Raw genomic sequence first — 24,219 nt, 5'->3', positions numbered from 1 at the left:
CAACCTGGGTCAGTATTTAACTACCCTCATTGTAAAAAATTTCTTCCTCACATCTAGCCTTTAAGCTGTGCAGAAGTGCTGTGCATCACTGCTGGGCTCCCAGCTACTGTCCTGGGGAAGGAGGGAGCAGAGAACAGTGTCTGCCTGGGGTTACGTTGCGCCCACTGAGACCTCAGCCATCCAGAGGGCTGCAGGGACCCACGTAGTGGATAAAACACCCCACAGGTAGTGTCAGGTGCCCTCTTGCAGCTGCATTTTAGCTGAGCAGTGCTTGGGGTTTTCAAACTTGGAAGGGAAATGGCAATCAAGCCAGTGGATGAGTCTTCAACGCCCGTGGCTTCAGCGCTCTGGCAGCAGCAGGGGCATCTGTGCTGCTCACTGCTGGAGATATCCCACCAGCCGCGGTCCATCCCAGTTTCACTTCATCCCCTTCAGCAGTCTCGGTGACCCATGTGGCTCCTGGGCTCCCCGTGGGGTGGGATGCAAAGGTGGCTTTAGGACACTGCCACCCCCTCCCTGCTTCTTTCCTGGTGCCCTCTCCGAACACCAACATGTAAGCAAATTTAGGGCTGGTTTTGCTGCCCTAGAGAATGGGCAGGAAGGCTGGATGTGTTGCAGGGGTGGAGTAGGGCTGTCTGTAGGGGCACAGCAGCCCTTTGGCAGGCAGCTCCATGCCAGCGGGGTGGCTGGTGATGCTCGCCGGCACCAGAGATTGGTACCAGGCTCGGAGCCTTTCCGCCTTGTTGCTACAGAGATGGACAGAGGCGTGAATGGAGTAATTGAGGCTGAGCCAGTGATGGAGCTAAGTTGTTTTATATCAATAAAGAGCGCCTTGTACCCAGCAATGTCGCTTGAGGGGGATGGAGAAGTTACTGTGACTAAGTGAGCTTATGCCCAAAGCATTTGGGCATTGCAGCTCCTGCAATCAAATTATATTTCTTCTCTCAAGGGCGAAATTGTGCACGGGGAGAGCTTGAGAAAGTAGCTTGTCGTAGCACATTACAGCTCAGTGGTTTGCTGTGATTCTACTCCTCTGTGATCATTATTTTTCCATGAAGACCCAGTAGCTTGAGGCTCGAGAAGAAGCTCCAAGAAGAAACATGGGCAGAGTCTGAGCCCCAGGTTTTGCAAAGATTTGAAGAAAGGTCCTGGGCTGGAGCAGGGACTCTCTGGAGGGTCCTGGGGTGCCTTTGGAGCCCTGGCAGCACTCAGGCATTGCTCACCAAAGGCAATTGCTGGGTTAGGGAGCTCTGGGACTTGTGCTAATAGTTACTTAAGCTCAGCTGAAAATTCCTGAGGTCTGTTGCCAGTCCAGCAGCGCAGGGTGAGTCCTGGCTGCTGGAGGGTGCTCTGGTGTTGGAACTGGGACCACAGCTCTGCCACGGGTCACAGGTAGGACGGTGAAGGTGGCATCTGGAACCCATACTGGAGATGCTCCATGTTTATCTCTGGCTGGGCAGGGGCTCTAACTGGTGGAAAACTGGTTTCTTTTGTACCAGCTGTCTGCCGAACAGGTTCTTTCCATTCTCTGCTGCTGCCTGATTTGTAATAATAAGAAATATACGTGTGTGTATGTGTCACTTCAGCACATGATTTTTGGGGCCATTGCTTCTAAGCTGCTGAAGAAGATAATTCACCACTTTGTTACCATCCTTGGATTTTAGATTTACCCCTCTAAACAGACAGTGAGCTGGCAGTTAAGTTTTTTGTTTCAAGCAGGAGCACAAGGAAGGAACCTTCTGCTGCAGAGCTTCTCCTTGGGGACAAGGGCCCTCTGGGACCAGTGAATGTCACATTTTCATCCATGGGGTGATGGATGCTGCATGGGATGGTGCTGGCAGGAGCTGGGAGCAGCAGAGGTGTCCCCATCTCTGGACAATCACTCTCCCACGTGGACTTGGGACAAGGCTGGATGTTCTGCAGCAAGGGGAGCAGCCAGCTCTGGTGGCTCCATCCCGTCCTTGCACATCGGGGTTCCCCCGGTAATCATGTTTATGAGGTTTTGCACATTGCTAATGGGGCTGTTACAACTTCACTAATGCCTGTGTGCTGCTGTGCAGGCTAATGGACAGTTGCCGACTAATGTGCTGGCTGGAGCCAAAATAAAAGCTTGTTGAATGGTGATTGCCAAGAGCAGAATTCTGCTTTATTTTATAATTTTATTTTATTTTTTGCTGGCTGGCGCCAGAATGACAGGGACTGAGGCACCCTGGCATTGGGGGTCTGTCCAGCCCCGGGGGTCTGCATGGCCATGTCCATAAGGTCCCCATGGGATGGGCTTTGGGGTGGGATGTCCTTGCTGAGACGTTGGGCTGCTTGTATTGAAGAGTAAGGGGAACAAAGGGTTTGAATTTGGCTTGACAGCGCTGACTGCTGCTTCAGGGCCATCCTTTCTGCAAACCCTCAGCATGTCTGTGTGTCCATCTGCCTCAGCCCTGTGTTATCCTACTCAGACCTGGTGTGACAACAACTCTTTCCCTGTCCCCTGCCCATGAAAACTGTGGATAAACACAAAAATCCTGTTGTATTTATGAAACTCGAAAGGATGTGGTTTTTCTTCTCGCTTCTCCTTGGCAAAAAAGTGCTGTTTCATGGGGAGAAAGTGCTGTTTGTGGAAAATTTCCAGCTGTCTTTCATCTCTGAGTTCGCCTGTGGCGGATGCTGTTGCAGCATATGCTACCTGGAGCTCTGCTGACTGCAGCCACTCCTGGGTTACACCAGGGAGAAGGGAGCAGAGTGAGTGCCTGGGATCCCTATGGAAATCAAAGTTATGGTATCACAACAGTCCTAGTACGGCATCTCTTCTTCTTCTTCACCCTAATGGGAAAACATCAGGATTCTGCACAAGTGAAGGACCCCAAAACTAGTTTGTAAAAGGGGGTGGTTGGCTGTGTGGTGCCGGGAGGTAGATGCTGGCAGTAGACGGTTGAGCCACGTCAGGTTGTTGGGGTTGAAGGGTTGTTTGTCACCTAGGGAAGCAAGCAGGATGGAGAAGGTTTGGGAAGGGCCATGGGAGAAGAGTGTCCCACCATGGGAAAGGCAAGGGGCAGCTTTCCTTCAATGTCACCTTCTGCTTTATGGTGCCCATGGTGGTATGAAGTGCAGAGAGGGATGGCTAGCTATGGGGACAGCATGACATGAGGGGGCCCCATTTGCACCACAACCCCCATGGGCAGCAGCCTGGTCCTGTCCTGGGGCCTGGCCATACGTGCACACCAAGAACAACACTCTCCTTCACTCGCTCTCCAGCTCATGTTGGTTTAGTGCTCACCATGCAGGACGATGTGCCCCCTCCCTCACGGCTGGTGGGGCAGCTGGGCACCCTGGAGACAGGGGATGGAAACGAGGTGTCCCCGGGCTCTGTGCACATCCAGTTCCTTGAAGTCCAAAGCTCTGGGAGGCCTTTTGTGCCTGTCACCTTTCACGTGTGAGCCGGGAACACCTCTGCTGAGCTCAGCAGCTGCTTCTCCTGCCTCAGCTCTCATGGCCACTTCTTTGTCTTCCCAAGGACGCCTCCCTGCCCCATCCCGCCCCCCTACCCCCATACCACCCTGGTCCTTTTGGCAGCACCGGGGGTGCCTGGGGACAGTGGAAGCCACATTGTGGGCTGTGACTGTGATCCCCCAGAAATAAAACAGCATGATGGGGAAGCAAAGCCTCAGGCTGGTGACTCCAGACCTCTGCTGTTCCCCAGAAGTGGGGCTCACCTTGCTTCTTGCAGACCCCCAAAGGAAACAGCCCCCAGCGGGGGCTGCACAGTGGCGATCCTGGTTTAACCCCCCCAATTTTCACGAGGGCCACCCCCGGCTCCCAAAGTCACCACGCTGGATGGATGCGGCCGCGAAACGGCCATTCTCCCCCCAATAATATCTCTTCCCCCCCATCCCGAGGGAAGCACAGCACCCCCCGCCCCCGGGAATAACCCCCGGGCGCCCCCCAATGCCGCTAGATGGCGCGCAGTGCCCGGCGCAGCCTGCGCGGGGCGGAGTTTCCTGCGCGGGGCTGCGCGGAGCAGCGCGGAGCGGGGCAGCGAGGGGAGGGCGCTGCGCCCGCACGGGCTGCGCGGAGCGGAGCGGCCCCGGCGATGGGCTCAGCCGGCAGCGGGTAGGGCTGAGGGCGGGCGGGGAGGAGGCTGCTCCGCGCCCGCTCCGCGCCCCGCCATGCGCCCCCGCGGAGCCCCGCGCTCCGCCCGCTGAGCCCCGCTCGCTGCCTCGGTGGGTGGGTGGGGGGTGCGGGGGACGCCTCCTCCCCCCCGCTCAACTTTGAACGATGATCACAGTCAACGCGGATGGGAAGATAATGGTCAGAAGATGCCTCGTCACCTTGAGACCCTTTAGGTAAAGTTGTTTTCCTTGTCCGGGCTCCCCCCGCCTTGCTCGGCCCCCGCGGTTCTCGGAGCACGTTTTGCGGGGTGGGGTGGGCTGTGGATCGCTGTGCGGGGGCGGATTGAGCCCGTTTTAGGATGTCAGGGATCCAAGTGAGTTCGCCCGCAGGTTCCTGCAGCACTCGCTGGCTGGTGGCTCCCAATTCACTCGTCATGCCGGTATCTTTTGGGGGTTAATTATAGGGCTGTTTGTCTTTTTTAATACGTTTCTCAGAAACGTGGGTATTGGTTCCTCTGGTTTAAATCTGCTCATACGGATGGGGATTTTGAAACCCGCCCTGAACCGGCAGCAGGGCTGGGGTAGATATCCAAGCCTGAAATCCTCCGGCTTCTGCATACCTGTGCCCACCTCTGGCTTTCTTCCCCTTGGTGTAACTCCCCATTTTTGCCTCCATGCATTTGCTTTTCCTCTCCAGTCCTTGCTCTCCAGTTTCCTTATTTCAACAGAGATGTGCTTTGGTTGCTCCCAGGCTTCAGATGTATGGGAGATACCAGTAATTCCTTGGTTTTAATATGGGAAAAGGGACCAGAAACATTCAGAAAGGGAAAAGGCAGGTGGATGAAGCACAGGGTGGGGTGAGCCAAACCCAGTGGTTCCCAGTGCTCTCTGCTGTATTTGGGGTCTGGGGATCACTTGGGATCACTGAAGGGATCTACTTGCTACCTTTTGGCTTAGCCCTGGGGGAGGGGGCTGTGCCTGCACTGCTTGCTCGTGCTCAGGTTTGGAGATGTTGTCTGGCTCTCCCCTGGAGTTGCCCGTTTCTGCGATTCCTGCTGCTGGATCCCGCGGCAGTGCCCTGGGGCTGGGGGACAGGACCAGGGTGATGTCGTGGAGCAGTGGCGGAGCAGGGACATGAAAGGTCCCCACGGTTCAGGCTTGTGCCTAGTGTGGGGCGGGGAATGACTGTGAGAGAGGTGGGAAGGAGCTACACCCCTCAGGGGTATGCTCTTTGCCTGGCTGTTTGCTTTCTTAAGTAGGTTTGAAGTCCATAGCGAGGAAGTGACTGTCTTGAGCATGGCTGTCCCTGGGCATCACTCCTGGGGTGTGGGGAGCCCATCTTCAGTGGTGACCTGGGGTCAGGCTGGGGGAGAACAGGCAGTGAGCTGCAGGGTGGTCACAACGTCCCTTTAGAGATGGGGGTCTGTGTGCACGAGGGATTTGTGATGGCAGGAGAGCACCAGGCTGGAGGGTCCCTGGTGTCTGGAGCAGAGCCCCTGCACAGCCCTGTCTGCGTGCCCTGGGCTGGTGTCTGCTCTCAAACCGGTGCTGACCAGCAAGGGCGCCCCTGGAACCAGTAGGCTTACCCTATTATTAACCAGTCAGGCTTTCCTTGTGTAAGAGGAGAATTCTATTCCAACACCCTCTCCTAGCTGCCCTGTGGTGTCCAGCTCTTCATCTCTTCCACATCGGTGTCATGCTGAACCTGACCCTTCCACATCACAGTCCTGTGTCACCTTGCTCGCAGCCCAGCGTGGGCAAGCATTGGCACTGCCCCACTCCAGCCATAACCCAGTGCAAATCAGCACTGCTCCCCTAAAATCAGCACCCCATCTTCTCAGCTGATGTAAATCAGGGACTACCTGCGGGAGCAGAAGATAGTGGCAGTCAGGATGGGTGCAGGATTTACAATCGGCTGCTTGTTGCTGGCAGGGCAGAGCCTTGCTTCTGTATGGAAGCCCACGGTGCAACCTGCTGCCTGGTGTAGACTCCTGGCAGCGGTGCCATCAGCAAACAGTGAGGAGGAAAGCTGGCCCTTTGCACCAAAACATTTCATTAATCACCCTCCAGACATGCTTAGTAAAGCCCTGAGCTGTGAAAGTGCCTGCAGCAAATAGGAAGGGGAGAGAGAGCAAATCAGTGTAGGAACAGTTTGTAGAAATGCCCAAGGATGGCTCTGATTTGATCTCAGCAGCCAAGGGTGTTTCATTTGTGACAGTGCCAGGTTTGGGCAAGAATTCACCGTAGAGCCCTGGTCCAACTCACCCAGCTCTTGGTTTTGCCGGGCATTGGGAGTTCAGGCAATTTTGCCAGCTGGAAACGAAAGCCAGGCTTTCTATGTGTCTGTAACATGGGCTGGTAAGAGAATTCACTGTAGTCCGCTTCGTGGAGGAAGATTCTTGTGGCTGAGCATCATTTCAACAGCGCCGTGACAGTGTCGGGCTCTGAGCAAAACAAGGTTTGCGGGAGAGGGAGCATTTTTTATTAGCCTGGCTGCTGCTGTTTGAAATTGTGGTTCAGCTTTTAGGCTCAAGAGACTTAGGTGTTGAAAAGTTGTCCAATAAAAGATATTACTTTTCTCTGTATCTCTTGGGTTCCCTGTGCACCTGCATAATATTCTCCCTGTAGGTCCCAGCTGGGTGATGCAGCACCGTGGGCAGACAGTCCCAGTGTCACAGCCCCATCCCGCTGGGTGCTGTTGCTTTTCCTCCCCACATCGCCCCCCAGCTCATTGCTCAGACCCTCCTGCCCGCATCCGGCTTTCAGTTCCATGAGCCAAAGTCTGAAATGACTGGGGCATCACTTCCAATTTTCACTAAAGACTTGGAGAATTTGGCTTCCTTCTCTTTTGGGCACTGAGCCAGGATGCAGAATTGTGAACATTTCAGTTTGGGGAGGATGTGGAGAGGGACTTGGCACCAGAACCATGCCTGGGCGATGAATTAAACGTGACATGTGATGACAGACAAAGCCAGTGTCCACAGGAGATATTACTTGATTGTTGGAGCTCTGTGATCTTCAGTGAGCAAGACTTGATTTTGGGGCAAGGTGTACCAGTGCATTTGGTGGGCAGTTTGGAAGATCTGGGCCTTGATAGATACATTTTACCTACTTCATGGTATTTTCTGCATAAGGAGTTTCAGCTCAGTTAAGGCTGGGCTGAGGGTTTTTATTCAGCTGGAGAAGATGGGCACAAAGTAGGAGATGGGGTCCTCAGGCTCAGCGTCCATCCCTGCAGCCCCCCTGCTCCCTGGGGCACGGCTGCTGGGCTGGATCTGCTTCTCTCCTAAGCGTGTTCATCCTCGTTAGGCTCTATCTGTTTTTTGGAGGGGGAGGAGAGGGAAGCATCCTGCATCTCCTCCACTCTCTCTGTAATACAGTCAAAATCAAAAGATTTTGTCTTCTAATAAGATGCTAGAGCACAGATCGCCTTTGAATCTTTTTCTTTCCTCCCTCCTTTTCTTTCTTTCTTATTGGTGTTTCACTCCTTGCCAGAGTATAATTATGAACATTAAAATGCATAAAGATCTTGCAAGATGATGAAGATATTGTCAACAGGAGGGGTGAGAATGAAGAGCGGGATCAGCTCTGGTTATTTAATCAGGTGATGCTTTATTAAAATGCCCCTTGGGGAAGGGGGCAGCTGGCAGCAGGATGGGACCTTTGGGTGGGTTTTGTACCATGATGTGCTCCCAGGGAGAACCCTCGGTTGTGGGTTTGGCTTTGACCTCTTCTTCCTCCTCCAGCTTGTGCCTTCTCCACTCTGCTATTGGTCTTTCCTACCAGGGAGAGACTTTCTATAGCTTGTTTAAACTGCTTTCCACCCCCCAGGGCAGGCTCTTTCAGAAATAAAAGCAACTTGAGCTGCTTTGCCCCTGCAGAGGGATGTCGGGCAGTTTTACTGAGCTGTGCCTGGCTGCAGGTCAGGGAGCATTTGCGTGGGGCTGAGTGTGCTGCTTGCAGAGCTCGTTAATGCTAACGAGCCCAAGGTATTGCTTTTTCTCTTGATTAGGTGGGAGGTGAGAAGGGCATTGGGAGCTGCAGGGTACTGCTTGTCCAGAGCCCATGGCCAGGTGACCTTGGTCTGCTGGGACCCGGCTGGGGACAGATGGATGGATGAACAGACAGACAGGGGTGAGATGCCCATCTGGGGTGGGCAGGGCTGATCCTCCTTTGCTCTTGAGCTGCCTGATGCCGAGAGCAAGGCTGCCCTGGGTCTGGGCTCCGTGTGGCTTGGCTGGGCGAGAGCAGCATCAGAGCTGGTGAGATGGAGGTGGGAGCCCGTGGGGTCCTGAGAAGACTCTGTGTCTTGCCCAGGAGCATCTGCAGGCAGGAGAAGCTCCTTCAGCAGATCTCTCCGGGGAAGCCCAGTCTTTGCTCGACGCTGTACTTCAACTCTCCACAACATCTCCTGTAGCTAACGAGTGCTTTGAAGCAAGTTACTTTACTTGCCAGCCCTTTCCAGCAACAGATAATTGCAATGCTGGCATGTTGTAGCCCAGACCTAATGACCGGCTCCTAATCCTCTGCTTTTTAGTGACATGATAACGATTAGAGGGAGGGCTGTGGCATTCCCATTCCTTTGCAAGCCTTTCTCTGCAAAAGCCTGGTTTCCGTGTTGGGTGGCTGTGCTGTGTTTCTGTGAGCAGCTTCTGTGATAATGTTGTGAACTTGCAAAGTTGAGTCACCGGTTCCTGCTTCCCTCCTGGTGCTGAGAGGCAGGAATGCCAGCGGGCACCCCTGAGGGCTTGCTCAGCTCCCTGTCCCACATAGGATCTATCTATTTGAAGACAAACCCATTGTTTCCCAAGGCTGGCTGTGAGTTGTCTTTTCTCCTTTTCCTCCTTGAAATTTTCCTCGGGTTTGGCCAGCTGAGATCTTGGGTACGTCTGTGGCTCTGGGAGCTGTCATACGCGGTGCCTGGTAGCGGCTCTGTCCGTGTGTCTGCTGGAGGATGCTCCAGCTCCACGAGGACCTGGACGCAGTGGTAGCATCCCTGAGAATGTGAAGTGGCCAGGTCATTGTGCTCCTTGGTGCACAACCCTCGTGCTTGCACAGAGCTCCTCATCCAGCCTTTTCACACCCAAAAAGTTACTGGCCTGGATTTGGTATGAATAGGGGCAGGGCTGAGAGCTCCTGCCTGTCTGGCAGCTGGAGGTGACCACGAGCTTGGCCGGGAGTGACATGTGGATCGGTGTCCTGCGTGGCACGTCCCTGTGGGACACACTTTCTTGCCATCCCGGTCTGCGCTCTGGATGAACAAAGCAGTGATGGGACAGATCCAGGTCACCGCATGTGCCACCAGCGCTGGTCCCTCCTCATCCTGATGAGCACAGGGCTGCCCGTGCAGGCGATGCCAGACACCATGGTAAATACTGGTGGCCTAGTTACAGGGGAACAAAAGACCTTTTTTTGAGTGAAGAAAAAAAAAAAAAAGGAAAAGGTTTTATTTTTTTAGATCCTTTGAGTGGAGGGGAAGTTACAAGGTCTTTCTTTTCTCTGGACTCTCCCAGGAGGAATATGGGAATTATTCATTGTTGTGGTTTCTGCGGTGTGCTGGGGCTGTTGGCTCTTGGGCTGGATCTCATGGAGCATCGAGGGCAGCTGAGGTCCGGCTCAGCTTTCCCCGCTAAGGTCTGAGTCTTCCGCTCCCTCTCCAGGCCTGGCCATTGGACCAGGCTGCAGGGATTTTGGAGGGTGTTCTCTGGCAAAACCCGCCTGCTCGTTGCCAGGGTTTGGGCAGAAGCATCTCAGGGCTTTTCATGAAGTGTGCATGTGTCTGGCCGTGGTTGGGGTGAGGTCCTTGTGTGCTCTGGTGAGGCCAGGGCTGCAGGGGTGCTCCTTGGTGGGACTGGGTGGGGGGAGCCACTGGAATGGAGACGGGGATTGTCCCAGCTGCCTCTTCCAGACACCCCCAAAAATGTGGCTCGTGCTGCTGTGCAGAGGGGTCACCTGGGGGGACAAAGGGTGGTGGGGTTGTCCGAGGAGGGAGCTGGTTTCTCGTCACACATTGCTGCAGCTTTGCTTTCCCTCCTGCAGGATATTTGTGCTGGGCATTGGATTTTTCACCCTGTGCTTCCTGATGACGTCGCTGGGAGGGCAGTTCTCAGCCAAGCGCCTGGGGGATTCACCCTTCACCATCCGCACTGAAGGTAAGAGCGGCACCGTGCCCGTCCTGCCCCATGTGATGCTTGATGACACCTGTGCGTGTGGTCCAGCTGAGCTGACAAGCACCAGGGATGCAGGGAGGATGGTGTTCAGATGCCTCCATCCCCAAGGCTCCCTCCTGACTCATCTCAGGGATGTCAGGATGGCTCAGGGTCCTGTTGGCCATTCTCATCTTCTAGAAGAAAACCCTTGATGTGCTGGAGCGAGTTGAGAGAAGGGAACAGAGCTGCTGAGGGTCTGGAGCACAAGTGTGATGGGAGCGGCTGAGGGACCTGGGGGGTTCAGCTGGAGAACAGGAGCTGAGGGGAGACCTTCTGATCTCTGAACTGCCTGAAAGGAGCTTGGAGCTGGCGGGGTTGGGCTCTGCTCCTCAGGAACAAGCTCCAGGACCAGAGGAAACGGCCTCAAATTGCACCAGGGGAGGTTGAGGTTGGATCTGGGGAACAATTTCTTCCCCAAAGGGCTGTGGGGCATTGGAACAGGCTGCCCAGGGCAGTGCTGGAGTCACCATCCCTGGAGGGCTGTGAAGGAAAGTTACTTTCCTCCAGAAGGAGAAGACTAAAGTGCTGTTTTCCAGAAGTCAGATGGTGCTCATAAACTGCTTAGTTGACTTTTGGAGAGATGAATGTGCAGCCCGCGGCAGCTGGCTTTGCTGTCTCCCCTGTGGATGGAGCACGTGTCACCTGTCATTTCTGCCCCCATGCTCCCCTAATTGTTCCCATCACCAACTCCATTAAGCCCCTTCTCCAAGGGACTGGGCTTTGCCTGGCTGACCTCAGGCAGAGCAGGTTGCAGGATTGATGCCTTTTGGTATTTTCTGCATGTTTTACCATGGTCAGGGTACCTGCCCCTGCAAGGAGGGTGGGTGCTGTGTTAATGTCCCTGTCCCCATGCCAAGCTCAGCTCCCAGGAGGGCTGGTTATAGGTGATTTTTTCCCTCTTGGTATGAGAAGCGACACACGAGGCGGGTGGGCAGAAACCCCTGGACCACCAGCTTCACCAGGATACGCTGGGGCTGTTCTTTTTTCTCTCTGGGTGTCCTGAGCAGCTCAGCACTGAACCTCGAATATTCCAGTCCAAGGGGAAGCTTATGAAACCATCCCCAGACTTGCCCAGAGCTTTCTTGGCTTCTGAACTGTGTGAGCAGCCAATCGAAACCAAAATGAAGATAGACGTAAGGCAGGAGCATGAAAAGGAGAAATGGATAATGTCACAGTCCAAAAGTTAATCCCATTTTTAATTTTACTTTTATATGAGAATCCCTTTCTTGAAGGCTCTCTCCAAAAGCCAAGTTTCTCAGTATGTGCCAGAAATCATTCCTCTGGTGGATTCTTTGCTCAGTGATTTGATGCAGCACAGGCTTTGCGTCTTAACAATAAATAAAAAACCTTCTGAAATGCAAGTTATTTTATACTAATCCGCTGCTGTCAAGTAAACACAGACGAAGTTTCCTTTGTTTTGAAATAGCTATGGAGAGAATTTGTTCTACAAACAAAGCTAGAGAAAAAAAGAGAACAGACAAGTCTATAAATTTTGAATGTGGGAGATGCTTTGGGAAGGGCTCTAGACTCAAGAGATTTGAGGTTTCTGTGCCCTCTTCTCCTTTTTAGAATTTAAAATATGTGGGGTTTTTTTAATTTATTTTTAAATTTATTTTTAAATTTGGTTATTTTCTATCCTCCCCTTCCCCCATCTTTCAGTTTTGTTTTACTGCTGGAGTGAAGCTGTCTTGGGGCAGGGGGCTGATCCCAAAAAAGCACCCAAATCTCTAATTGTGCTCTCAGTGTGGCCGGGCAGGTTCGCCAGCGCCCTGTGCCCGTGCCCGCTCTGATATCGGTGCTGATGCACATCCCGCTGGTGGAGCTTGCTGCTGCAGAGGATTAGCAGAGGAAAATAGGTTATTAAGTGTTAAAACGTGATTAGATGTAGCTGGAATGTTGCCTGCAATTGCTGTAGCTAGTTTAAAAAATGGAAAGGCTTCTGATTTCTCCTGCTGTTGGTTCCTGTATGGGAGGGTGAGGTGCTGGAGGGATTTGCTGCAGCCCCAGGGGACGTGCAGGACGGGTCCTGGTGTCCTGATGTGGCTGGAGCTGAGCTCTGCCCTCACTGTGGGCTGCTGATTCCTGCAAGAGAGCTCTGATTTAATTTCACCTGACCTTGGTGGCACTTCGATACAAGCGCTTTGAGCGGTTCATCAGGATACCTCAGTGCTTGGGGTCTGTGTGCTGCAACAGTGGTTCCCCTGCTGAGGTCCTTGAATCTTGGTGCCTTTGGGAAGTGGTGGTTGGCTGAGCCCTGGAGTTGTGTGTTTACTCTTCCCATAACTGTCTTTTTCAACCCGTTTTCAAGTGTTTCCTGCCTGGGTTGGTGCTTTGCTTGAGAGCTCGACACCTGCTTTTTTCCACCCTGAAATGAGCTCCCAGCAGCATCTCAAGCTGGTTTCCTGTTGGTGACCACAAATGGGTGTTGCGTGGTATTTCCTCAACCCCTGTGGGGACAGGTGACAAAGAAAGGACAGGGATGATGTGAGAGCTGATTTTACAACACAAAAAGGAAAAAACAAGTTAGCAGTGGTGAAGCACATCTCTGCAAGGCTGTTGCACCTTGCCCTGGGGTGCTGAGATGTGTTTTGGAGTCTGTGAAACACTGGCTCAGGTTGGCCAGAGAGGTGGTGGATGAACCATCCCTGGAGACATCCCAGGCCAGGCTGGACGGGGCTCTGAGCAACCTGAGCTGGTGAAGATGTCCCTGCTCATGGCAGGGGGGGCACTGAGGGAGCTGGGAACATCCCTTCAACCCAAACTATTCTGTGATCTTGTCCTGTGTGCAGGCTGTGGGTGAAGCTGCATTCCTGAGGCATCAGAATGGCTCTGGCTTGTTGTGTTGGGATACAGGATTCTCAGGAGAGGTCCAGCAGACAACAGCCAGGGCATGTTGCAGTGGAAACGGTGCTTAACGTCACCCAAACCCAGCCCTCCTGTGTTCCAGCTGCTGGAGCGCTCTGCCTCTCCCACGGCTGTTGCTTGCTCCAGTTCCTGGAGTCTCATCTGCTTAAAGCAATTTCTTCCATCACTGAACATAGAAGAGGAAGAAGAGGGAGGTTGTTTCAAGCTGTGCAGCACAGCTGAATACTTTGGTCTTTGTGGCTTCTGCTTCTCTCCAGAGGAGGGGTGCTGGTGGAGGGGGCAGAGGAGCGGGAATTGTGCTGCAGAAGATAATGTTGAAGGTTGCTCAGGGTTTTGTAGGGCATCTTCACCGTTCCAGAGTCATAACACTGAAGTGATGAGATCTCATGTAAGTTCAGTCCCTTGAATGGCTCCCTGAGGAGCGGAGCAAAGAGGCCAAATAGAAACATGAGAACGTACATGATCTCCTCGAGGGGGTTCTTTGCTCCTGCTCCTCTCTCTGCTGGTTTTCCTTCTGTTCCAGCAGTGTCCCAGCTGGGTTAGCATGGCCAGGTACCATCAATTTGTTCTCATGGAAGATGCAGAAAGGTCAAGCTCTGATTTGCTAACGATCACAGTGGGTTTGAATAACTATCATCCATCCTCACAGTCAGCTCTGCTGGAAGAGGAGGAGGAGGATGTGCATGATCCTGACCCACTGTGCACCCTCTGCGTGGGACTGATGGCAAGGGAGGACAGCAGAGGAGGGGACAGCTCAGTTCAGCTCTGCATGCGATGTCCTGGCTGCTGCAAGATGCTGCTCAGCCCCAAGGAGCTTTAAGCAAAACACAGATGTGTCCATCCTCACATCCCCATCTCCCTTGAGAAAGGTGATTTCTGGACTCATTTGCAAACTTGAGTCACTGCCACTTGTGACAGATCCCAGTCTGCACCTCAGTTATTTCTTCTGGGCAGAGACATGAGCTTGAGTTGGGCAAAATACCCCAAAGTTGCTTTGTGGCTTTGACAGCCCTTTGTCTTACCTGACCTCACTGGAGAGAGCACCCGGGAGTGAGAGCTGGTGCTGCCACCTCCTTGAGATGTCATGTACAGATGTGCCATGCCAGAGATGCTCATGTTCCCTTTGCTTTCAAAAAGTCATGCAAGTTAAGTTATAAATTTATCTTGCTGCCTTTAATGCACAGTGAAGGCGACAGGAAAACCAGTTGCAAAGTTTTGTGTAACCAAGTGACGGTGACGGGGGGTGACACGGGCGGAGGGAGGGAGCCGGGCAGACTCTGCTGTGCAAACTCAGCACTAATTATTTGCAGTTTCTTCCCCAGTGACTTATAACCCTCTCCCGGGCTGCTTGTGTTATGTTTTGATGTTGAGCAGCTCTGGATAACTGTCTGCAGCAGTTTGTAAGCAGCTTGTCAGGATGCACTGCCGGAGCGTGTCTCACCAGCTGGGATGCTCGTACGGGTGGATGGAGGGATGAGGCTGTGCTCACGATCCAAATCCAGAATTTGCTTCTGCAAAACCCTCTGGAAAGGCAGCAGGGGGTTCCCCTCTCTGGTCCCCCTCTTCCTGCAGTGCCTGTGGGGCCATTGGCTGGAGCATCTCCCCAGGTCCTCATGGAGAGACTGTGGGTAAGCGGGTGCGTGTCACCTCCCTGGCACAGCTGGGACACACAGATCCTGCATGTCCCCAATGCTTAATTTTCCTGCTGCTCCATCCAGATGTGTTTGAGTCTCCTGGAGCCCATGGTCAATCAGAATCATTTTGGTTGGAAGAGACCCTCAAGATCATCAAGTACAACCATTCCCCCACCCCTGGCACTGCCCCATATACCTGAGAACCTCATCTCCGTGTCTGTTCAACCCCTCCAGGGATGGTGACTCCAGCACTGCCCTGGGCAGCCTGTTCCAATGCCCAACAACCTTTTCAGTGAAAATTTTTTTCCTCATATCCAATCTAATCCAGGTGAGAGCCGCGGGGAGCAGTGTGCTGTGCTGCTCCTCCCTGCCCGCGGCTCATTTCCAGCCTCGCTGTGTCTGTCCCATCCCAAGCAGCCTCAGGGGCCAGAGCTGATCCTGCCAGAAGTTGCCTGGTTGGTGCCAAACAGAGCTGGTTGGTTCTGAGAGCACGTCTGTGGTGAGGAGTTGTGCTGGGGGAGGTGGACTTTGGTGTTTTCCTCATCCAGAAAAAAGGCTGGAGCGGTGGAGCTGGTTCTCTGAAATGGATAATGACTTATTCTGCTCTTCTTGTTGAATATAGGGAGGCTTTTCTGCTTATGGGTTGAAGCGGTGCTCAGTGCTGAGGAATGGCTGTTGGTGGTGATGGTGGGTGCTGCTGGCAGTGACTGTGGGTGCCAGCTGCCCCCCAGCACCCCATTCAGCACCCTGGGGTGCGACAGGCTGGTGCTGGGTTTGCACCCCCATAGGCAACACAGGGCTGGCCTTAATCTGCGTTTTTTTGGAGCAGACCATTGCTTTGCCCGGGGAGGAGAACGTGGGGTTGATAAAAAGCACATGTCCTCTCCTGCACCGCCTTCTCCTGGTGTCCCTGTGGGCCACCGTGTTTTGGTCCTGGGGTGCTGCATCCCCTGTTGTGAACCTGCCCTGTGCTCCTGTCTCCAAACCATGCTTGGAAAGGGAGCTTAAATTGGAACTGTAGAACTTTACTGCTCTTATCCAATTGTGGTTGCAGACAGGGAAAGGAGTGCTGTGAAAATAAAGAAATTAAAAGCATCTGTGGGGGTTCCGCATGGTACCAGGGGTTACTGCCCACTTCTGCAGGGAGGCACTGGAAGAATAAAATGCCCATTGGTGCTTTGCAGGGCACAAAGGGGTAAGAAGAAGCACAAGGACCGCTGAAGTAGCGGTTCAGGCTTAATCCACCCTGGGAGCGCGTCTGTTACTGAGGAAGTGGCCATTTGATACAATTGCTGCTCAGAATTGAATGCCTGCAGGCTGAAAAATTAAAAAAATGAATGCCACGCAACTTATTGGAAGATGGAGATGTGAAGTGGTGAGTCTGGAGCTGGCGGGGCAGAGGTGGAGGTCTGTGTGCAGGGATGTGCGCTGGCCCCAGCGCCGTTATCTCCATCAGCAGCGACTCCCAGGGAATGATTAAATCAATTAATTGATTTTCTATAGCTCATAAGGAAGTCAAACGGCGTTTCCATCAACGTGTGATGAGCAAACACCCTGCCACGGCCGGGAGGGATGTTAATGGCTCTTTATGCTTTTATTACCTCGTTTCACTCCTAAATCAAAATTCATCCTGAGCCCGGGAGGCAGCAGGTACTTCAGAAAATAAAACTAGCACAGTGGGAACCATAGCGGCCTCTGTAAAAGCTGTTTTTTCCCACTGATTTATTTGTTGCTCTGGCCTAAACAAGAGACCAGGGCTCGGTTCAGCTCAGGCAGAGATTAGCTGAGGCTCGTCCCGTGGCTCTGCCAATGCCCCCGGCTCCTTTGAGCTCCGCTTTGGGCTGCTGCCCTGCTCTGCTGCTGCTGGAAGGGTCTGGCTGCTCGTTTTGGCTGCATCTGATGGATTTGCAGGAAGGGGATGATTTATTCACCCCTGGAAACCGAGTGGCAGGATGCCCAGTGCTCTTTGGCCAGTATTTTTGGCTGAAGGAAAAAATGGTAATAATTTTAGAAATGTTAAATTAGTGAGTTCTGCTGTTTCTGAAACATAATGTTTTGGGGCAGCTGTAAATAAGGCTGTGGGCTCGAGCGCTGGGCATGTGGAGCCAGAGCAGCGATGCTGGTGATGAGCCACCCAAACCTGTCCCTGGCTGATCTCGGGGCAAGTAAATGCCGGGTCAGATCCTTCCTCTGCCCGAGAGGTTTGGGCTGATTTCTTGCAAGCCTGGGCCTATCGGCTCTTGATAATACAATTTTCCCCGGGTCAGCAATGAGGACTGTTAGGAGAACTAGTTGAGTTAAATGCTGATGCCCTTAGAGATATGCTGTCTTGTAAAGACCAAGAACCAGGGGGTGGGTTGGTGATGGGGGGATCCCTGGTTGAGGGCTCTGTGGGGCTGCTCTGGGGCTGCCCCTGTGCCATGGGGCCGGTGTGTGCTGGGGGTCCTGGTTGCAAAAGCAGGGTCCAGCTTTGCCCCGGCAGCATCCAGCCCGGCGTCAGGTCCAGCCGTGCCCCCGGAACCCCGCTGTCCTCTGGGCTTTGCTACCGGCAACTGCCCTTGAGCGAGCCCTGCGCTGGAGCCTTGGTGTTTTAGGAAGCAATTTGAGATCGATGTTAATCTTGTAGTTTGAAAGCCTTGCCTGCAGTGTGAGGTGTTTGGAGCACTGCAGAACAGCTTAAAACGCAATTTAAAATAGTGCTGGCTGGCAAGAGAGGAGCAACTGTAAATACCCTGCTGGTACTTTAAAAAAAGAAAAAAGTGGAAGGGGGGAAAAGATGGGGTTAAAAAAATAAAATTAAATAAATAAAAGCTGAAGTGCAGCTTGTGCTGGGGTTGTGCATCTTAGTCCCTCTTCTCCAGCTACCTGCCTTCCCCCAGCCCGTCTCCCCCGGCTGAGCTCAATTTGTCTGGAGAGTGATGGCTTGTGGTGGGACTTGTGGGACTGTCCCCATGTCACACGAGGAACATCAAGTCTCTGGTGTGTGTTTTGTGGGGGCAAGGAGTAATAAAAGTTGGGGGGAACAGCCGTGCTCTGTCTTGCGGTAATGAAACGTTCCCATCTGTGAATGTGTCTATTTGTATTGCTCAGCTCCCTGCCTTTTCTTATTTATATGGAAATAGGGATGAACATGTGTTGGGGTGGAGGTGGAGAGCTGCAGTCTGCTCCGTCAGGCATTTCCTTCTAGGTGGGGGGCCAGGGGGAGCTGGGTGGGGTGGAGAAAGTGGCAGGAGCCCTTCTGTAGGCTCAGGTTGGGAGCAAGACCCGCGACACAGTGGGATTGGTACGGGGACACCGGGCTGGTCCCTCTGCCCGCGCTCCGTGCAGCACCAGGCTGGAGGAGAGGACTGGTGGGACCTTGGGTGGAGGCTGAGGTTTGCTCAGGACCTTGCTGTGGCTTCTCTCTAGCCATCCTCCTCCATGAAACCTGGTGCAGCATCACCCTTCTGGGAGCATCACCTGCCCGTGGGGTATCACCTCTCAGGTAGCATCACCTGCCTGTGGGGCATCACTCTGCTGGGGAGGGACCTCCAGCATGCAGGAGAGCAGAGCTGCAGCCCCATCGCTCAGGAGCCCTTGGCAGCGCAGGAGAGCGGAGCCCAAGGACATGGCTTTGCTGTGGCTGTCCAGGAGCGGGGTGGGCAGAGCGGTGCCTGGCCGTAGGGGTGGCACGGTGCTTGTGGGAGCGATTTGTAGGGTTGAATGGGGTTGCTTCCCATCTGCTAGCACTGTTTCGGGCAATGTGCACATGGCACAACCAGTTCTTGCTTTCAGCTGGGCAACTTCTGCAGCACATTGGTCTCCCTGCTGTGTTAGCTCACCCCAGGCACCACGGGCATGCGGGGGGCTGTAGGAAAGCCAGGGGGTCTCTCAAGCCTGTGGCAGGGTTGTGATTGCTGCTATCACACGGCTGCATTAGCAGAGCCCCGGGGTGGCTCCTGCCTGGCTGGGTGGTGGCACAGGGCTGCCAGCCCCGCGGCGCCGGAGCTGACTGTGCGGGGAGCAGCAGAGCCCGATGGGCTCTGCCTGCTCAGGGATGCCGTGAGAGGGAGTGAAAACATCCCCGAGGCTGCACATTTGCTGCTGATTGCACAGCAGTGGACGAGGGGATGGATAAATCCAGGGGGTAGATGATAGCAGGACGTAATCTACTTTACCAGCCGGTGACTTAAGGCTGCTTAATTTGGCTGATTACCAGGGAACCACTTCATTGCCGGCCGTTTCTAGCGGCTCAGCAGCAGATCGATGGTGCAGCTGGGGCCATACAGAAGCATCTGTCTCCCTGGCAGCCCCCACACTCCTTTGTACGCATCTCCAGGTCCAAATTACTGCTGGTGTGACAGCTCCCTGTGTGCCTCCTCATGCTTTCTGCATTGGGCCAGTAGCAGATCCATATTTTCTCTGTGTAACTCAAAATAATAAATCCATAGTAGTTTACTAGCAAAGGTGGGTGGGTTTGTTGGAGGCAACAACAGACTTGGTGCACCCACCACGTTGGGGATCCTCCGGTTTCTTCTCCAAGAAATCCTTTAAGAATGCATTGTCCTTTTGAGGGGTTTAAGTAGCCTGGACTTGTCCTTTAAAGGGGAAAAACAAAGCAAAGCAAATGATGCTTTAGATTGAAATTAATTCAGCTGGTATTTTCAATGGATGTAAGTAATATCTCACCATCTCTGAGCAAATTCCCTTCTTGTACTGGAGCGTTCAGCTGTTGCAAGACAGCCAGGCAGGGATATGACTTATGTCTGAGAAAAGGAGGGGAAAAAATCAACAACAAATCAGCCATGTTATGAACAGTGGCTATATATTATGGAATTGCATTTTAAATGTCGGGGGGATGTTTCGGCACCGTTCACGCTGGTCTGTGGGTCGAGGTTGTGCTTTTGTCTCCCCTCAGTATGGTCAGCGATGGGCTTGTGTCACCGCTGGGTAGGGGAGGCTTTTGCTGCCCTTGAAACTGGGCTGGTTTTTGGGTGGAAAAGCTCACTATGGAGGTGGGGGTGCCACCTCTGCACCCGTGAGTCAGCACCAGGGTCCCGCGCCCATTTGGAGGAAAACACAAGGGATGCTTTGAAGGGGGCAGCAGCATGCAGCTCAAACACCATCTTCCCTACATGTTTCTCTTTCTCTGTCTTCTCGGCATGAAACTGATGCTGGGCAGCATGAGACCCCCCCCCGAGCCAGATGGGACCAAGTGACAGGGACAGGGAGCTGCCATTGGGGTCCAGCACCTACGCAGAGTAGGAGGTTTGAATCACTCCAAATGCCTAGAGGGAACATGCCACCAAAACGCTTTTTTTTTTTTTTCTCTTGACGGGTTTTATCTCCTTTCGAAAACCTCAGCCCAGGCATTCAAGAGCCCCACATAAACCTGTGTGACAGGGTGACATCCTGCACGTTCCATCTGTGTGAAGTGCTGGGTGGAGATGGCTCCCAGCATGAGCAATGTTGGGGTGGCGTGGGGAGGATGCTCAGCATCCCAAAACACAATGTGTGAGCAGGGAAACTTATTCCCATCTGCTCCTTTCCCCGTGGCACAACCTGGGCTTTGCCAGCACCACTTCACGTCATCTGCACTGGTCCCAGTCCCGCACTGGGGTGCCTGTCAAGGAGTCCCCCACACTGCGGTCATGCTGGAGATGCTCCATGGAATGCTGTTTTCTCAGCTGCTTTCCACTCCTGTATGGTCACCGCAAGGCATCTGGCATTGACCTTCACCCTTGCTCCAGCTCTGCACGTGCAGAACGCAGCCCTGCACCTGTCCTGCCTTCTGTTCCCAGAGATGTCGGTGGCAGGGGGTGGCATGGGGTGGGACATCTGCCCAGGGATGTGTTCACTCCAATAACATGTTTTAAAGATAAGTGTATCGTCAGTGAATTCCCTGGGCTTTCGACTCATCCAAATTTGACCATATTGGCTGTTGACTGTTCCACTGGTTTTGCAGATAAACTATTTCTTCTTCCACTAGACATCACCCTTAGGGGATGCTTGCTTTTTTTTTCCCCTGATTTCATCCAATTACTTAGCTGTATGCTCTTCTGAAGCACCATAAATAATTCTCCTCCCTCTGCTGTGTTTACCAGCATGTCTCATGAAATCCAGTAAGATATGATTGATTGCAATCATTATTTCCTAGTGCTGCTATGAAAACCCCTGTCAGGTTCAGTGATTGCCTTTAAAGAGTGGCTGCCACTCAGGAAAACTGTCAAAAACCTGTCATCCTTTAGCAAACTCCAATTAATCTGTTGAGCAGTTTTACTTGTGTTTTCTCTCCCATCATTGCTGATTATCAAGGGTAATTAGAATATTTCTCTTTTGTAATTAGCAGCTTGCTTGCTTTTTAAGAAAAGCTGTCTTGCAGGACTATTTTGCTGGGTTTTCAAGTGATGAAGTTGGGTTTGGGTTTATCCTGTCTGCCTGCAGTGCTGTTACAAGTCTCTTGATGATCCTCATTGCTGGGCTAAGGGGAAAAGCTGGGGGTACCCAGACCCCCCATGGCTGGCACAGGCTCCAGGCAGCCCAGCAGCCGTTCGGTGGGTGTCTGGGGCTCCGCTTCACGTTAACGAATTAATCCCGGCTCTTGCATTTTTAAAAAGAGTCGCTTCAGCACTTTTCCTCCTTTTCTTTTGGTTTTAATGAGGCACGCTTTCCAAGAGATGTAATAATCATTGCCAAAAAATGTCAAATTGTTCTTGTTATCCTGCTTAGGCTTCTGGAACAACAACAACAAAAAGACCAAGAACAGAAAAAGAGAGGTGTTGATGAGGAAGGGCTTCAACTTCATCTCAAAGAGACAGGGGAAGGCAGGAGGGAGATGTTCGCTGTGACAGCTCTGCTTTCTGGCAGGGTGCCTGAAAAGATAACCCAGAGAAAGCTGGATTTTATTTTTTATTACTATTTTTACTTAGGATTTGGGGTGTTTTTTTATTTCTTTATTGGAGAAGGAGTATCTCCGCTCACTGTTGACAGCAAAGCTCAGAGCTTTACTGTTGAAAAGCATCTTGGAATTGCTCGAAACCAGCTGGGGAATTGGCTGGTGGCAGCGAGATGAGGGGAAATCCGGGCTGGTGCTGGGGGCTCAGCTGCGGGGCTGGGGGTCACGGCTCTGCCCGTGCTGCCTCCTCTGGGATCCGGGGGGAAATGGGATGATTCCTCAGTGGGAATATCCTCGTCCCTCCCTAGTGATTTGGGACAGGGCTGGGATGTGGGTGGGGGCTCAGAGCAGCATCCTCAGCTGGATTGCAGGGCTGTGGATGCAGCCTGAGCAGGAGGAAATCTCCATCTCAAGCATGGGGTGGTCCCTGGGATCCAGCACTGGGCACCCATGGGTGCCTGGCAGGGACATCGTCTTGCTGCTGCCTGTTGAAAATGTGAGCCCTGTGTAGCTCCGTGCCTCAGTTTCCCTCATCCCCCTTAGCAGGGCTGGAGAGGCTCATGGACCCATCCTGAGCTGAGGGAAAGGGCTTTGCTCGCGTCTTCTCTGCAGGACGAGCGTCTGGGTTTTAATCAGGGTCCAGAGCTGTTTCTCTGCCTGGGCTTTGCGAGCAGCCACTTAAATTTCAAATGAGCTACACCACTAAACAGGCCTTCGTAATTAACCAAAGGCAGCCTGGCTACAAATTGGGGTGACAGCCCAGCCCCGAGTGGCAAAGGCAGCAGCAGCTCTCAAATAATCTCCGTTGGATTCCCAGATGCGATCCCTGCATCTTCCCAGTGAACCAGCATGACCTGACCCCCCCTAAAATGAGCTGGGTCACAAATCCTTTGGCCAGGGGTACCACTCCATCCATGGAAATGTGGTGGTTGTGGTTTAAGCAGCTGTAGGCGTTGAACTGGGTCCTTTTCTTGTCCTCCAGCCTCCATCACTGGCACAGGAGCACACAAGGATGCATGGGCTCCGTCTGGCTCAAAAACTGAGTTCAGGGTCTAAGCTCTGACCCACTGGCAGTGCTGGGATGTTGGAGCAGGAGCAAATCCTGAGCAGAAATCCCCATTTGGGGAGTGGTTGGTCCTGGAAACTGCGCAGGGCAGATGGGTGGAGGGTCTTGGGGGCTGTGAGCCCTGAACACAGCCCAGCGTGGCGGGGGCATCACCGGGCAGGCTCAGTCCTGGGACGGAAAGCCCCTGGGGAAATAACTAATGTGGGTTTTCTGACTGAAGCCTATCTCAGACCCTTTCTGTTTTCCTTGGCTATGTCTTCGCCCAGTTTGTTGAGCTGTGTTTGGGGAGGCTCCTGTACAAACTGAGCACCAGGGTCCAGGTTTCCACTTTTTTCCCCTACAGCATCTTTTAATTGCAAGTTCGTTAGCACTTCTGCCCTTTAATGGGACAGGCTGTGGCTCATGTATCCCCCAGGAGACTGGGAGACCTTCCTGGTGGGATGGGCAAAGGTGTCTCCAGCGATCCCAGACCCATCCATGGGGGTCTGGGACTGCACAGGACCTTGGGCACCCACTGATTTGATCAGAAACCACCAAGTTTTTGCCATGGGAGTGCAGGGAGCATTTGGTTTCAATCCCTATGAATGAGATTTTAATTTTTTTTTTCTTGAGGAATTGCTTTTGTTCTCAGTTTTTCCTCCGTTTTCTTAGATAGTGTCAGGAAAAAGAATGTGTTGCTGATAATCTAAGCCAAGGGTAGAAGGTCTGGCTGGCCCGGTGTCAGATTCTCGGGAGGTTAAGGGTTGGCTTGTAACCGTGTGTTCCCGTGCCATGTGTCTGACAGCATGTGATGCTGTTGGGATGCCCCACTGCATCTCACCGCTGGGTTGGGGGACCCAGGGAATGCACCAGCACAGGCTCCCTCTGGCTTTGCAAGACCCAGTTTTGCATCTGTTTGGAGATGCAGGAGATGTCCGTGTGTCCCGGTAGCCACCTGGAGTGTCTGGCAGCTCCTCGCCTTCCCTGCACCCAGCTCCTGCTGCTCCATAAATGAAATATGTGCTGCTTCTTGAAAAAGTATGTATGAGTGGAACGGCAGAGATAAGCTAAACGGGAGAAGTTCAGGGGATTATGCACTGATTAAGTTATTACTAACATGAAATGAGCTGTGCTGAGATGAAACAGGAGCTTTATTTTCTGTTCCTTGGCTTCGGGCTCGGGGCTGCCTGTCACTAGACAGCCGATCAAACTGGGAACCGGGAGCTCATGTTTCCCCCAGCGCTTTCATCCCAGTGGTGGATCGGTGCCGTGCAAGCGCATAGGAAACACAGCGATAAATGGGGCTGGGAATTGGGGTCTTCCCTGCTGGGGGGTGTTGCTGAGGTGCAGCACTTGAGACAGAGCTATTTCCAGTGCTGGGGCACCCACCCTGTAGCAGATTTGAATAGAGAAGAAATTCTTCTCTGCAACAGGAAAATTCAGTGCTGCTGGGAGGCTATTTTGGGGGAGGACCACCTATTTGCTCTGT

General features: G+C 53.0%; 1 protein-coding gene across 2 annotated transcripts in view; it reads left to right on the top strand.

Annotated features, from left to right (window-relative positions):
- Positions 1-4,234: 4,234 nt before the first annotated feature.
- MGAT5B (alpha-1,6-mannosylglycoprotein 6-beta-N-acetylglucosaminyltransferase B) overlaps positions 4,235-24,219 on the top strand; it is a 58,120-nt gene continuing 38,135 nt past the window's right edge. For both annotated transcript variants that reach the window (XM_082067066.1, XM_082067065.1), the window contains exons 1-2: positions 4,235-4,337; positions 10,143-10,255. In XM_082067066.1, the coding sequence (XP_081923192.1) occupies positions 4,270-4,337; positions 10,143-10,255 (181 nt within the window). In that variant the 5' untranslated portion in view covers positions 4,235-4,269. The remainder of the gene's footprint in view (positions 4,338-10,142; positions 10,256-24,219) is intronic.

This window comes from Streptopelia decaocto (genome assembly GCF_964273445.1).
Source record: "Streptopelia decaocto genome assembly, chromosome: 16".
NCBI lineage: Eukaryota > Metazoa > Chordata > Aves > Columbiformes > Columbidae > Streptopelia > Streptopelia decaocto.
Note: the sequence above shows the minus strand (reverse complement) of the source record. Positions and strands in the feature narration are given on the sequence as shown.